The sequence below is a fragment of the Pantherophis guttatus genome, chromosome 5, assembly GCF_059756535.1.
Source record: "Pantherophis guttatus breed Tessera chromosome 5, ASM5975653v1, whole genome shotgun sequence".
NCBI classification, from domain to species: Eukaryota; Metazoa; Chordata; class Lepidosauria; order Squamata; family Colubridae; genus Pantherophis; species Pantherophis guttatus.
The window spans coordinates 50,235,757-50,251,729 of record NC_142067.1 but is presented as its reverse complement, the minus strand read 5'-3'; the positions used below and the strand labels follow the sequence as shown (position 1 = coordinate 50,251,729).

At 34.5% G+C, this 15,973-nt stretch overlaps 1 protein-coding gene across 2 annotated transcripts in view; it reads left to right on the top strand.

Annotated features, from left to right (window-relative positions):
• ADAMTS5 (ADAM metallopeptidase with thrombospondin type 1 motif 5) overlaps positions 1-13,676 on the top strand; it is a 51,323-nt gene extending 37,647 nt beyond the window's left edge. For both annotated transcript variants that reach the window (XM_060686379.2, XM_034428438.3), the window contains 5 exons: positions 5,274-5,557; positions 6,245-6,428; positions 7,434-7,609; positions 7,928-8,103; positions 9,421-13,676. In XM_060686379.2, the coding sequence (XP_060542362.2) occupies positions 5,274-5,557; positions 6,245-6,428; positions 7,434-7,609; positions 7,928-8,103; positions 9,421-9,991 (1,391 nt within the window). In that variant the 3' untranslated portion in view covers positions 9,992-13,676. The remainder of the gene's footprint in view (positions 1-5,273; positions 5,558-6,244; positions 6,429-7,433; positions 7,610-7,927; positions 8,104-9,420) is intronic.
• Positions 13,677-15,973: the final 2,297 nt, after the last annotated feature.

The window sequence follows — 15,973 nt, the reverse complement described above, 5'->3', positions numbered from 1 at the left end:
TTGCTATAGAATCCTTCTATATCTTCTCTCTCATCCATCCCCCCTTTCTTCAATTTAGTTTCATCTCTAAACACCCTTAGAGGATGTAGAGGTATTTAATTAGCCTCTAGTTAAAAACTGCTCAGAGTTGTCTGAACCGCAAGATGGCAGCAGATACATTAGACAGACAGACAGACAGACAGACAGACAGACAGACAGATGGACGGACAATACTTGCTCAGCTTTTCTTTCAGCCAGTCAGTATGCATTGGATTATATCGTACGATTGTGAGAAATAGAAGAGAAAATTTTGTGAGTTCTAGTTCTACCTTAGATATGAAACTCTAGGTGACTTTAGGCCAATCGCTGTCTCTTAGCCAAACAAACCTTATAGGGTTGTTGTAGGCAAAATAAAAGAAGGAAGTATTATGTACATTTGCTGCCTTGAATTACTTAAAAAGTAATAAAGAGGGAATTAAATTAATAAAGAGGGAATTAAAAAAATATGGTGTGCCCTTTCTGGAACTGATTAAACATTGATAACACAGACTCCAGCTATCAGCTATCCAGCTACATATCAGCCTATCTTTCCAAGGGGGAGGGAGTCTAAATTGATTTTCATTTACAAAGTGCTTTTCTTCAGAAATATTTAGAGCTTATCTCCTGCAATCTTCCTATCAAAATGTTCGTAGTTCTAAATATCTTCCATTTCCTTGGTGAACAATCTTTTTGCCTCTCGCAGATGTGCTATATGTACTCAGAAACATTATCTACACTGATATATTGATAGGGTTTCCCCCCTGGGAAATTAGATTGAGTTTGACACATTAACAAAAGACAAGATTCTGCTATTATTGTTTCTCCCGATAACAAAAAATTAATAGGATTGTAATCAAAATCCAGTCATTGAAAAATAATAAACAATCTTAATGTAGAAAAATCCTGACTTTGCAGTAGCAAAAGCAGATTTTTCATTTTTGGCCTGAAAGGGTCTGAAACCTGTTGCCAACTGGTAAGATAACTTGTTTCCTCACAATGGTGCCAAGGCAACATGATGACACTAGAATTTTGGTGGCCTAGTATATTTAAGAGTGTTGGTGGATGAATATTAGGAGTGTGGAAAGTTTGGACTGTGAAATTACTTTATAAACCTTATCTGTGGTAATTATAGAGGCTGGAACAATGGGACAGTACATACTGTTATCTGAGAGACTCTGGCAGCTTTCAGTTGTGTTTGCTTTACTGCACTGTCCTCCTTGCTGTATAGAGTCTGAACTGCTCAATGCTGTGCTTGGCGTAGCATTAGATTTTTTATGGTTTTGGAAGAATTTAGAGACTGAAGAGACTTGGATGATCATGACCACCATGGTGACTATGGAGTTGACCCAAGCTATCAAGGGCTGATGCACAGTGAGGATCAAATTTTGGATCTTGGGGGGGGGAGGTGAGAATGGCAATGTTATCTGGAGTTGACAATATCTAAATATCTGGCTCGCTGAGCGACCAACCATAATAATAAATAATGCCAGTTTGGGGTAGTGGTTAATAACCAGGCTTGAACTGTGAGTTCTAGAATAGAATTAGAATATTAGAATAGAATAGAATTCTGGGAGTTGAAGTGCACAAGTCTTAAAGTTGCCAAGATTGGAGGCTCCTGTTCTATACCCATTTTCCATATAGAAAGATAGGAACCTTTACATTGGAATACTCCATATGCCTGATAGCCTGTTCTGTTTCAGAGGGTGTTTATAGAACTGTAATGGTGGTATGATGGAATTACCCTGGAAACAGGACGAAGAGATGGGACTCTCCCTAGTTTTTCAGAGAGTAAAAAGAGAGGAGGAGAGAAGACTGACTGCAAACCTGATTACAATATTGGTGTTAGCCCTTTAAAATAGTCCAGGCACATGGCCCAACAATGAATGCTCTCTTAATTGTAAAGTTACATTAACAGAATCTTACAGACCAAGGCTGCTGTTGTTATTGGTATTATTAAATTTATTATAATATTCAATAATATTTTGAGGAACAATATCACAGGCATCCTTAAGCAATAAAAACCTAAAACTATAATATTTTCCAATAAACTATTCCTTATCTTATCCTCACTTGCAAATATCATTTTATGTTCAGGCCTCTTTACACCATTAGCTGCTTTTTTAAAAAAAAAATTACCATAATAATGTTGAGAGTCCCCTGTCTGTATTTAATCCTTTTTTGTCAGTGGTTGTTTTGATTTAAATTCTATCACCTTTCACTTTGGATCTTTGGTGGGTGGGGGACAATGGCAAGATAACAAAATTGGTAACAAAAATAGCGATAATTGCAAAACTCTATCTATAATTGATTCTTACTCAGGAAGAGATTAGACCACAAAGCTCTGATTCATTTTCTTTTTGAGATCTAATGAAAATATAGATCACAAATGTTATAAATAATGAAATAAATTAAAATAACAGGAGAACATGCAGGTTATTTTCATGAATTGGCATTGGCAATAGTTCAAGTTTATGGAGGGTTTTTTTTGCCTGTGTGGTTACAAAGGGAAGGAGTGGAAGAAAGAATGATGCTTTTCTTCTTTTTGGGGTAATGTGGCTAGCCAAGTATTCTAGCTAGAAAGAAAGCAGAAGTGACGGCTTTTGCCCACCCAAAGAAAGACTTTCTTCTCTCTCCACAGTTGGTAGATTGTACAAAAAGTGGATGCCCTTCTATGAGGTGCCTATAGTAAAGGCACATGCTTTGGTGTACATTGTAACTAAACATAAATGCTTCCTTGGATAGCTAAAGGACTCTTTCACTACCTGTCCTTGCAGTAGCTTCATGTACTATAAGCTCAACATTCTATTTACAGTTGCTGGAGTATTTCTTAACCGCAGCCTGCAGGATTCCTTGTGGCCACCAGCTGTTTTCTGGGCAGTGACACTTGTCTTGTTGTTGGCTACTGTAGCATTTCTCTGTCTACATGCAGAACAAATGCCAACTTCCAAAGCAGCAGACTTATTTTTCTGTTTATTGTTAGAATAAACAATGTGGTAAGTCAATATTGAGTGTCACATGCTAAGCTACTAAAAATACTGTTTCTAAACCATTAATTGGGTCTTAAAAACAATAAAGATGCTTATTTGTAGTTTCTAAATGTGTTTCTCCCAAAAAAGGAACAAGAGTTTTGGGGGGAATGCATACCCCTGTTCTCAGTATTAATGCTGCCTTTAGAGGTGGTCATTGTTAAGTTTTAGATCATGTTGCCTCCTTTATCTTGTTTATCCAGAGGTCCTATAATCACTGGTTAGAAAAGTAGAAGTTGCTAGGAAAAAAGTAATTTTTTTTCACGAAATCAATCAAATTTTGAATATTTATCTCATGTCTTTTTTAAAACACTCAAATTCTAACAGGGATTTGGGATAAAAACTTGAGTTTAGCAACAGCTGTTGGTCTCTTTACCATCTTCTTCAAAGTAGCTTTGAATATTCAGAGGGTATAGCCTGTTGTAGACTTATAGGCCTTCTAAGCCAAAACAAGTTCCTTTTCAGGTGAAAACAAAGCTCTAAAAAGCAAATGTGAAGGTTTAAAATTGTACTTATGCACCTTGATATTCACTAAAGTCCCAAAGGCAGCAAAAAAAGACCCTGAAATTGAATCAATGAATCAAATCTTTATTAGACTTGGTTTTCAGTTTGCTCTAGTGATACTCTTTCCTACTAAGCTAGCAGCCATAAATTATTCTTTATACATACCAAGGACCATGGACTAAGCTGTCTTTTCTAAATTGAATTGTATATCTTCCTTCTTTTGTGGCCTTTTTTTGAATGTCTAAAAATATGTTTGCGTGAAGAATAATATTGACTGTGGATTTCTCCAAATATGGTTGCAAATGTCATTGGTTGTAAATTTTGTGTGGAGATTTGATAGTGTGACATAATTATAGTAATATAGCTCTCATTGAAACATGATAGGTTAGTTCTTCAAGGAAATGTACAGTTATTGATTTATTGAAGAAGAAACTTTTAAAGATGAGTCCTTATCTCTATCTTCATTATACTTCTAAAGCATCAGACTTATTATTTAAATGCTTTCATCCATGATCAAATGAAAGGAAGACAGATTGTGATAAATTGTTTTAACTGAAGAGAAATAAAGATTCATTAAATCCCAAGCAGCCACATACAGTAAGAACTTTGCAACCTATTTTCTGCAAATTATACGTGAGAGGCAGGAATAATTCCCTCTATTCATGATTTTCAGGTTGTAAATCCTGTGCATATTTGGTCCTAGTAGTATTGTACATAAGAAAAACAGAAAACCACTGCTTGGGGAACCATGAAGAACAAAAGAACACTAACTAGTTATAAAAACTAAGGTCTTTCCCTCTCCAACAATAAAACAAAACCAGCCCACTGTTGTATAGCCATGCCCCAAGCTTCACAAAAAGAAAGGGAAAAGTTGAAAAGAGAAGGTGCATTTGAACTCCAAATACAAGTATCACATGCTGCTGTATTCCATACTCCTTATTACCTAGAGCAGAAATCCCAAAACAAGTTTACAAACTATTTTTAAGTATCTGTTAAGTCAAAGTCTATCATCATAATGATAACTTTTTCCATTTATTAAAGATGTCGATATTTGCTGTTCAGTTTTGTGATTCATCTTGCATTTAAGCATGTTTAATGAATTCCTGCCATCAATATTTTTTTTCCTGTACCAATTTTGTTTGGTTTTTGAATAGAAGATTCTCACCTGCTTCTTCTATTCTTAAAGGATTTTGTTGGCTACTGTTTTAAGTCATGCTTATTCTGTCTTTCCTTTAAAAGCTTTACCTTTACAGAAGTGGTATTGCCTTAGCAATTCTCAAATGGCAGTTTTGGTTATTTTTAAAAAAATTCAATTGATTAATACGGAAGATCCCACTCACAAAGTCACTTTGGGTAAATGGAAACAAACAGACATGAAAAGTAAAGTTCTATGACCTATTTTGTAATCCATACTATCAATTGTAAATTGAAATTTAATTCAAAGCAAAGGTGTGCATCTACATGTAATGTAGAGCACAGTTTTTTTGTGGAACTATGCTAAAATAAATTAATTGTGACTGGCAATCTATGAGATTAGCTACATTAGAAAGGAAGAGGTTTTACAATATACAAATAGGATGTAATGATAAATTGCCAGATTTGCACAAATATGAGTAGTAAATGGAGTTGAAAGAAAAATTTGAAAATGTTATCATGTTGGAAAGCTCAGAAGTATGGCAAGTATCTTAGAAAGGAAACAAATTATAAATGAGGTTGTTGTTTCAGGTAACTGTTTACTGGATCAACCACGAAAACATATCTTAGGTCCTGAGGAACTTCCAGGACAAACATATGATGCCATTCGCCAATGTAAGCTGGCATTTGGACCTGAATACACAGTGTGTCCTGGAATGGATGTGTGCTCTCGTCTGTGGTGTGCAGTCATTCGCCAAGGTCAAATGGTGTGCTTGACCAAGAAGCTTCCTGCTGTGGAGGGGACACCATGTGGAAAAGGAAGGATCTGCCTACAAGGGAAATGTGTTGATAAGACAAAGAAAAAATATTATTCGGTATGTTGTTATTTTAATTATTAAACTAGGCACATTTAGTTTGATCACATTAATCACTCTTAATTGATGTTTCAAATGGAATAATCCCTTGGAAGAGTGAAGTGTTAATCAAGGATTCCCACATTCCCTTCCTGGGGTGCAATTGACATCGGAGCTCTCTTTTGCTCATTTTATTGAAAATTTTATCTTATCAACCGTACAACATGTCTTTTGATGCCATATGGTGTAGTATTCTAAATACCTGATTAGGGCTTCTATCTTTAGTGTAACAAATTTACTGAAAGGTTGAAGAATTTCCTTATAGGCTAACGTGATCATTCATTAAATGACTGACGGAATAGTGTTCATGCATTAATTTATTATAGTTTCCAAATTTCTGCACATCTGGAGAGTATTATATAATGCAACAGCCTGGAACATTTTTAAGATCAGTGACTGACCAATGTCATGTACCTTTATTTTAAAGACCACGTTGGTTTTTTTTAATAATAATATTTAGTTTATTCAAGGAAAATTAAAATACCAAAATAATAATAATAATAATAATAATAATAATAACAACAACAACAACAACAACTAAATGGATAGAATTATAAAATTGGAACCTAAGTATAGATGACTTATATTTGACTTTTTCCCAGCTACCATCAATTGGCATTCTGTAATATGGTGAAATTTATGTTTTAGGCTTCAAACCATGGCAACTGGGGATCCTGGGGACCATGGGGACATTGCTCTCGTTCATGTGGTGGAGGTGTTCAGTTCGCCTATCGGCACTGCAATAACCCAGCACCTAGAAACAACGGTCGATATTGTACAGGAAAACGGGCTGTCTATCGGTCCTGTAACATCATCCCCTGTCCTGCCAATGGTAAGATTTCTATAAAGCAGCACAAGCAATACAAAGGTTAGGTTAGACCATAGCCAAAAACCTGGGTAAAAGCAAGACTGTAGACCAGTAGAAATGGATCTACTGGTCCATTTTTGCATATCTGAATTCCAAATGTTTTAACAAGAATAATAAAGTTAATAGTTCCTCTTCTAATCTTATTCTATGGCTACAAAGAAAAAGAAATGAAATTAAGATGTCATATTGACTTTTTGGGGAGGAAGGGCTGTGAATTAAGTTCAGATGGGAATTTCGAGAAAATGCTGGGCTCAGATTTATGTAAATCTAAATTATTTAGATTTGCAGCAAACTCCACTTGGTGAATATTCTGGGAAGAGACAAAGTTCCATTCCACTTCTGTGTACATAAATCCAGTCTCTCCAGATATTATACAGTATTGGTCAGGTTGTAGGAAGCATAATTGTGATTGTTAAAATTAAACAGGATTGTCTTTGCCAATACATTGGTAATCTCATCACAATTACAGATCTGGTAGCTACAAGCTGAAAAGGTGACTATCCTGTGCTATCCTTTTATCACAGTTACATTTTCTGTAGCCTGTGAAAGACAGTTGAAATTAGTAATAAAGGGGAAATAATTACTGTAGTCACAACACCTTGGCCATCTATATGGCCTGTATAGAAGGCCTCTCAGGTTGGTCTATTTATTTGTTTGTTTGTTTGTTTATTACATGTATATAGCCACCCATCTTATGTCAAACTCAACATGTGGCTTACACACTGCAGATGGCTTGCATTACTACAGTGAATGGTACACAAATCATCACAATATGATCCTGTGGAACTTCATTAGTGATAGAGCATGGTAGACAAATGTTTTTTGATTAAGTAAGAGTCTTTGGCTTTTATCTGCTTTATCCTGAGTCTGTCAGTACTGAGGTGTTAGAAATAACACTCCTGATATTTACATTAACTTTTGAGACACTATCTCCATAGTTATGAATAATAATGAGTTGTTCTTCTTCAGCTAAAGCTTTCCGCCAAGAACAATGTGAAGCAAGAAATGGTTACCAATCAGATGCAAAAGGTATCAAAACTTTTGTAGAATGGGTCCCAAAATACGCAGGAGTGCTCCCAGGAGATGTTTGCAAGCTTACCTGCCGAGCTAAAGGAACTGGCTACTATGTAGTTTTCTCTCAAAAGGTAAAATAGCTACTCTGCTTGCTTATCAAATATTTACATTTCTGAAGTTTTATGTATAGAATGTTCACTAGTAAGCATATGACTGTTCTTTTAGAGCTCAGAATGTAGTAGCTCTGGCTGGCTTTCTTTAAACAGTTGGAGAAAGCTAGTCTAATATAAATTTGCATATTTTATTGCTATATTATTATTAGATGTAAACTATTATTAGGTGTATTAACAATGTTCTATATTTATCCATAATGTTTATTGTTTGTGTGGCTGTGTGCAACTAAAAATGAAAAGAAATTTCAATTTAAACGTAGTTATGTTATCGAACAGGTGACTGATGGAACAGAATGTAGGCCATATAGCAATTCAGTATGTGTCCGTGGAAAATGTGTACGAACTGGATGTGATGGCATTATTGGTTCAAAGCTCCAGTATGATAAGTGTGGAATTTGTGGTGGAGACAATTCCAGTTGCACAAAAATTATAGGGCACTTTAATAAAAAGAGGTAAGTAAGAAATAAACAATACAGTAAGTCATTTTCACCCAAATTCCTTATTGTCATAGGAAATAGCATTTATGCAGAATTCAGAAAAATGTATTTTATATAACAAACATATGGTAAAGAATATTGTATCCTGTATTACAATGGTCCCATGCTTGGCTATCAAAGTTTTAAAAATATGTATGTAGGGTACACTCAGATATGCAGTGGAACTCATCAAGAGACAGATCTGTTGCCTCCATATTTACTTACTGAGAACTTAAGAATTTAGTAAGATTCTAGCTGTATCAGGACAAAGAACCATTGTGGTAACATGTAGAGGTCAACTAGGTAAACCTGAGAAGTTCACAACAGGAAGGGAGAGTTAAAACTCTTATCCATGTCTGCAGCTACTATTTAAGATATTCTGTCTCATTCAAGAGGCAGAAATCTAGACTTTGGTCACATTTGTCCCTATATTAAAAAAGGTAAATTGATTCCTGTCCCATTTGATAGACTGCTCCTTTAAAAATCCAGAAGCATTCCATATTTGGTTTTAGTGAATTTGAGTGACAATTTCTATGTTAGGCATACTTTTACCAATTTTTTTTTTATAAAAAGCCCACATATGGTAGACTAGTTTCTACTAGAGAACTGATTTAAACCTTAATCATCCTGGTTATTTTTCTTTCTTTCTTTTTAAGGTATGGTGACCAAACTACCCCAACTGCAGTCCCACCATAAATTTATATAAGGCAATGATTATATTGACAACTATATTTTTAACCATTTCCTAATGAGTCTTAGCATGAAATTCATGCAAAAGTATCCGTTGATGTATATGCAAGGCATTTTTTAAAATTCTACTTCCATTTATTAATAGTGAACTATGTTCTTCCATGTAATTATCCTTTTTAAGACTTTGCAATACAGTATCTTTTTTGAATTTATTATTCAGGCCAATAAATTTGGCTATCTTTCTATTACATGTCACTCAGTCATTTATAAACAAAATTGAAAAACAATGATCTCAGACCCCAAACCTGATGTTGTTCTATTTTGTATGTTTCTCCAATGTGAACACCATCTGTTTATTTCTTCTTTCTGTTCTGTAGCCAATTACTAGTCCAAGGCACTTTTGTAGCTACTTTAAGTGGGGAGTTTTGTGAAAAGTTTTTTTTTTTTAATCCAAGAATACTATACCTATTAAAGTAGCTTTTTGATAGCGAAGGCCATATTTAAACCTTTTGAAGGAATCTGAAAGGGAGGGCCTTTTGCATTTTGGGGAACAAATGTCAGATCTTCGTTTTGCTTGACTGACTTATTTTTTCTTTGTTTCAGTAAGGGTTATACAGATATTGTTAAAATACCAGAAGGAGCAACACACATCAAAATACGACAGTTCAAAATGAAAGACCAAAGTAGATTCACTGCTTACTTGGCTTTGAAAAAGAAAAATGGTGAATATCTTGTCAATGGAAAATACATGATCTCAACTTCAGAGACCATCATTGACCTCAATGGAACAGTTATGAACTACAGTGGCTGGAGTCATAAAGACGATTTCTTGCATGCCATGGGACATACAGGCACCAAGGAGATCTTGATAGTACAGATTCTTGCAACAGATCCAACTACATCAGTAGATGTCCGCTATAGTTTCTATGTGCCAAAGAAGCAAACCCAAATGACAAATTCTGTCACTAACAACAACAGTAGTAACAAAATTAGCCCATCACTTGCTGAACCCCAGTGGATAACCGGACCATGGCTTTCTTGTTCTCGAACATGTGATACGGGGTGGCATACAAGAACTGTCCAGTGTAAAGATGGGAATGGAAAATTAGCTAAAGGCTGTCTTCTGTCTCAAAGACCTTCGGCATTCAAACAATGTTTATTTAAAAAATGTTAACCTGTGGTTGCAGACTTCTTCAGAAGGAGTCTTCTTGAAACTTATTTGGCATATTGACATAAGATCTACCCAGAAACAAAAGGAAGACAATGCATCACTATTCTCTCATATTCTTGGCAATTGTTCTTGGCAAGACATGCCTATTTGGACCAAAAGGAGATATGAGTTGGTCCTGTGAGGTGATCTTAATATGTCAAAAGCACTAAGTGTTAGCTGTTACGAGCCCTTTGTATCTGCAAATAAGAGGATAAACCAGTGGAGAAGTTATAATGGGATATCCAGTTACAGAATCATCTCCCTTTTCTCACCTACCTCTAACATAGGATGTCTTTAGACAACTTGTCAAAATTACCCATGATTCTACAATAGCTTCTTTTATACAGTTTGTAAATATCTTTGCTTTGGTATGTCACTTTATATCACTTGATTTTCTTACAACAAACAGCAGCCTTTATGTTTAACACAAGTGATTGACCAAAGTACTAGTAGGTCTACAGCCACTGTTGACTCATACGCCTTTCTTTTTTAAAAAAAGTGGCTGTTAGTATTTTACTGGAGAATTAAGAGGTTGCTGCTTTAAAGAAAAAAAGTAATATCTTTCTGACAACAGGAAATACATTTCTATTCTAAAAATTTCCTGACAATAGAATTTATTCTATATTAATACCTTTCTGATGAGGAATTTTTATAGGCACAGTCTGCAGCAGTAGAAAAGGAAAAAATGCTGCCAGTATGATGCTTTAAAATTTGAAAAAAATATTTTATTTTATCCATGTAGAACAAGAGTCCCCAACCTCCGGGCTGTGTCCCATTCAGAACCAGGCCACGGAAGCGTGCCTGCTGCTCATGTGGAACCATCCCCTCCCCCACCAGTTCCAAGCCGGAAAGGTTGGAAACCCCCAATTTAGAATACTGTGCCTCAGAAATTATCAAAGTAATGAAAGTTGTGCCACAAATAGAGATAAAGGGAATTCGTTACGTGGGAACAGCACACATAATATAATGGGGAATTTTCCCTCCCCCAACTGCCACATGTCTAGGCTACAACTAAATCCAGACATGGATGAAGCTAGAATCTAAAGTTCTTGGGGCATTAGCTTTCTGCTGTCTCCCATTCTGCTACTTCCTTTTCATCTCTATTTTTACTACCTCTTTCCGTTTCTGCCACTTTTTTCCCTCCTCAGTTCCCTCTCCTTTTTCATCTTGCAGTTGCTATGGGAGAGGCAGATGACTCATTAGAGATCTGTACTAACTGTTGACACAGATTTTGAAAACAGTCTGAAATTACATGTGGGTTACTCATCCCCAATATATGGAAAGGGGAAATTTTGGTGAGACATTGGGTCATGTCATAAGTGTCTTCCAGCTCAGATTTATGAAATCTGTTCACCTCTGTTTTCCCTATTAGTTTTGAAGTGGTTTCTACTGGAAATCTAACAGTGTGCCATGAATTTGGCCTGTAGGGAAGAATTTTACAGTGGTTAAAACAAAAACAAAAACATTGGGTTTTTTTTCATGAAGCAATTTTTTGTCTAGTTCTTTTGATATTTGGCTGAATATTACCAAGCACACCAATCCAGAGATTTGCACATGCTCAGATTGGGTACACATTTTATGTGCACAAACTGCCCCATAATTTCAAGGAGGATACATAACCTTTGGCACACATATATCAGCTCCTTCAGTGAAATGAATGGGGTGTTTATTCAGGAGCACTTCAAAAATTACTTATAAATGCATAAATGGGGAGAATCCATGAAATATTTTTGTTGTTTTCAAATCATAGATGTATTTATTTTTTAAGTCATTACATATTTTTTTAGATTAAGGCTTTAGTTTCTACCTACTTTGGGGAGTAAACTCTATTGAATTTAGAAGTAATTGAATTACTTATAGACAAAAGTTTTAATTGTAAAGCTGAAATCCTAAATGTACTTATTAGGGAGTAATAAACAAAATGAGAATTTTCAGATTGAACATCTATAGGATTGCACTGGAAAGATCAAAAGAAAATAAAGCCATATTTAGTTTTGGGAGCTGTAGCTTATGCTCAGAAGATTATTTTCAGAAAGAAAACTCTATTTTTTACCAACTATAGGGAAATGAATTTCCAGTTTATAAAGTAATATAAATACCTCATCTGAATCAAGAGAAATTAATTGACATTTAATATATAGTATTTGGCTGAAATATTAAAATATAGAAAACAGAGATGGTATCTTTGTTACCAGTGCCTTCCATTATATTTTGAGTATAGACAAATTAAGCTGCTTTAATTTCCAGTGGAATTTCATTACAAATTTCATTGGAGCCACAAATATATATTAAATATTGAATTTTTATGAACATTACAATCTAAAACCTTTGCACTTAAATACTTGCTTCTGTCACCAGCTTTTAACATTGCTGTGGATGGAATGCATCATTTTAAGAATTTGTTTTCTTAGGCAATGATTTTTAGGGGAAGAAATCTGACTATTTGTTCAACCTATTTTGTTATAAAAGCCCTGTTTACATGAGTGAAGCCTACAGCTTTGAGATTTCCTGATTCAACACAGTCATTTTAGATTACTAGTGGAGTTATCACAATTTACAAATAAATAAACTGACTGAATTAGAGGCAATTATCCATGATGTAAAACACTTGCAGTTTCATATCTTCAGGCCATCAAGTGATATAAGATTGCCATTTCTCAGTGCACCATAGCAACAACCTACACATGTCAGGTTTCTATAAAATGTCTCTAATTGTAAAGAAATACAATTCTATACGATTAGTTAAGAGAATGTCACTAGGAATGCACATATCAAGGCAGGTATTTCAGAATATTCCCATCAAAAGCAAGGCAATGTACATAAACATTACATTATGTACATTTAGATGAGTAACTGCATATATACTTGCATAGGTTTCTGAATCACAGATCCACAAAGGCACAAAATTTCAGAGCATTCTTCTCTGGATTGTGCTATAAAACAGTAGTTTTATCTGTTTTGGTTTAAGAGAAATATTAAACTATACTATAAGACAAATAATGCAGGTTTGCAAGTAAAAATGCACTTTTGTGTTGAGAAAATATGCAGTCTTTTCTATAACTTCCTCAGAATTCAGCCAATTTCTATTATTATTATTATTATTATGTAATAGAGAAAAGGCAGTGCAAAGTAAAAACAAAAAGATCTCAATTTAGCTCCAAGTTTCAAAATTTATTCTTTTAATAATTAAGAATAAATTTCATTTCATACTATGTTCAGATTCTATTCTTATTTCAGCATTTCCTGAAATTCCTTGTCATTAGATTTTGGCATTATATACACACATGCACATAAACGCATAACACTGTATATACATACATGCATACATAGATAGATAGATACCTACATGGAGTTGTAACAGTGAAGTGATTTTCTCCTGTGCTTGAGGCTTTCACCTAACAACAATCATCACATTGTCAGGCAGGAAAGAATAATCAATGGAAGAATCTTTGAAGTTGATAGGATGCACTCAGCAGTCTAAGTTACGTAGCATGTGTAAGTAAGATAGATAGTTTTAAATAAAAGCATGAGAAAAATTGGGTTTCAGTTCTTTACTATATCATGATTAGAATTGTATTAACAATTGTGAGAGTGGTTGTAAATTTTGGCAAGCAGAAAGTTGAAAAATTAAACTGATATGTATATTTCAGCTTTTTCCCATGGGCCTGCACTTTCCTATACTTCTGTTTTTGTTACATCTTCATGTCTTCCACACTACTTTGTCTGTTTGTAAATGTGAAGCTGGTGCAAATTATATTATCTTACAGTTCTAGAGATTAATTTGGAAGCAGGCTACTTTCAAGGACTTCGACCTAGTTACTACTCGATTATTCTGTTTTTCTGAAAATCTTAATCAGCTAAATTGGATTAAATTGAATGCTAAAGTCTCAGTTTATTACCAGATTTTGATCATTGGTAAGACCCTTCTCTGTGTTCCTGAACAATCACCTAAGCCATAAATTAAAGTATGTATTTACAGTACCTAAATGTAAATGCTAAAACCCAAATCATGGGTTCATTGGAACACATGGGAAATAGTGGCATGTAGGTTATCAACAAAACCTACTCAAATTAATTGAATATGTAGCAATTTTCCCTTTAAGTAGTTGTTATGATAGAAAGGAAATCAATGAAAGTATGCTGGCAACTGATAAAATAGATGTACAAATGAAAACATACAAAAAGAAAAAAAAGTAACATAGCACTGAAAAAACAATAATTTATTGTGCTTTTTTACAAATTGGTATGTGAATGGATGTAATGAATTTATTTATATTATTTAACATGAAATGCCAATTGTAAAAATTCTTCTATATTTAAATAGTTTTTCAATCATTATTTTTTCCTCTTCTCTTTTTTTATTTATGTCTTATATTTGAATCAAAAGTGCTATATGAATTTACCACAGCACTAGTTGCTTTTATATTGCTTTTTAAAATATTTTTAAAAAATAGAACATGTGTAAGTGACTGTGATGCATGCAAGTGTGTGTATGTTAAGCAGTATGAATAAAGATATTTGGGTGTATGGAAGTGTGGCTGTATCACATATATATGTATCACATATATAAACATACTACAGTCCCTATGCAAACTGCATTACAATATTACATACCTTATAAAGTTGTTGACTGAAATCAGCAAGACATGACTAATACACAGTAAATCCAAAATTTTTAAAAGATAAGTAACTTGAATTTGTGATTTGAAACATTTTATCTCAGATTTGATACCACCATTCTTTCCCCATCCACCTTTGTTTATCTATGAAGAGATCATGGAGATCATACATTGCTAGTACTATATATTACTGCTGGATATGATATCTCCATTAAACATTGAAATGTCACTGTTGCTTACTGATGTACTGATGATTCTTTGAAACAGCTAAAACTGAATCAGTAGAAGCGAACTATATTTCAAAACAAAATTTTCAGTTCATGTTATACAAGCAGTGCCAACTTTTTCTATATACAGAGACTTCAGAGGTACTAATGGTCACATATTGTAAATCATATTTTGGCGGAGGAGGAAGCTCTGAGCTTTTACCTAAGATTACATTCCAGCAGTCAGAGTGGCTGGTTTAGGTAACAAATTGAAAAAGGCTAAAGATGGTAACAGCAGAATACCCTGTGGTAAATTAAATAGCTAGTTTGACTTGCAGAATATTCCCAAATTAAGTTAACATGGAAACTGAAGCAAATTTCATTTTAATAAACATAAAGCCAAGTCTGAGAATATTCTGTAGGAGTAGCTGCTGCAGATATTCTAAAGCAAAATTGTATTGACTAGCAGCACATACCAACTTTTATTATTAACTAATAGAAAATTGTGCGGTGTCTATTAAATGGTATTTGTTTTGCAATATTAAACACTAATGGCTAATAGTTCTCTTAAAATAATGATGTCTAATATATGCAGTGGTACTATTTTGAAATTCAAATTTCAACACATTTTCTTTTGACATCTACTGTATTTTGACATGGATGTTTGACAGTTGGTTCATGTTTATGATGGTTGCAGTGTGCTAGGGTCATGTGCTTATCTTTTGTGACCTTCTGACAAGCAAAGTCAATGGGGAAGCCAGATTCACTTAACAATTATGTTACTAATTTTAACAACGGCAGTGATTCACTTAACAAAGGTGAAAACAAAAGTCATAAAATGGGGCAAAACTCACTTAACAAACTTAGCAACATAAATTTTTGGTTCAGTTGTGGTTGTAAGTTGAGTACTACCTATATTCACAGATATAGCATATAAGACCATGATGGTGAACCTATGGCACGTGTGCCAGAGGTGGCATGCAAAGCCCTCTCTCAGGTCGACACCCTCTTTGTGGGCATGTGAGCCGTCACCAGCTGCTCTTCTGGTTTCCAACCTGCTGGTCTTTGCCAGCTGGTCTTCGCATGCCAAAGCACCAGAAACCCAAAGACCACCTGGCCAG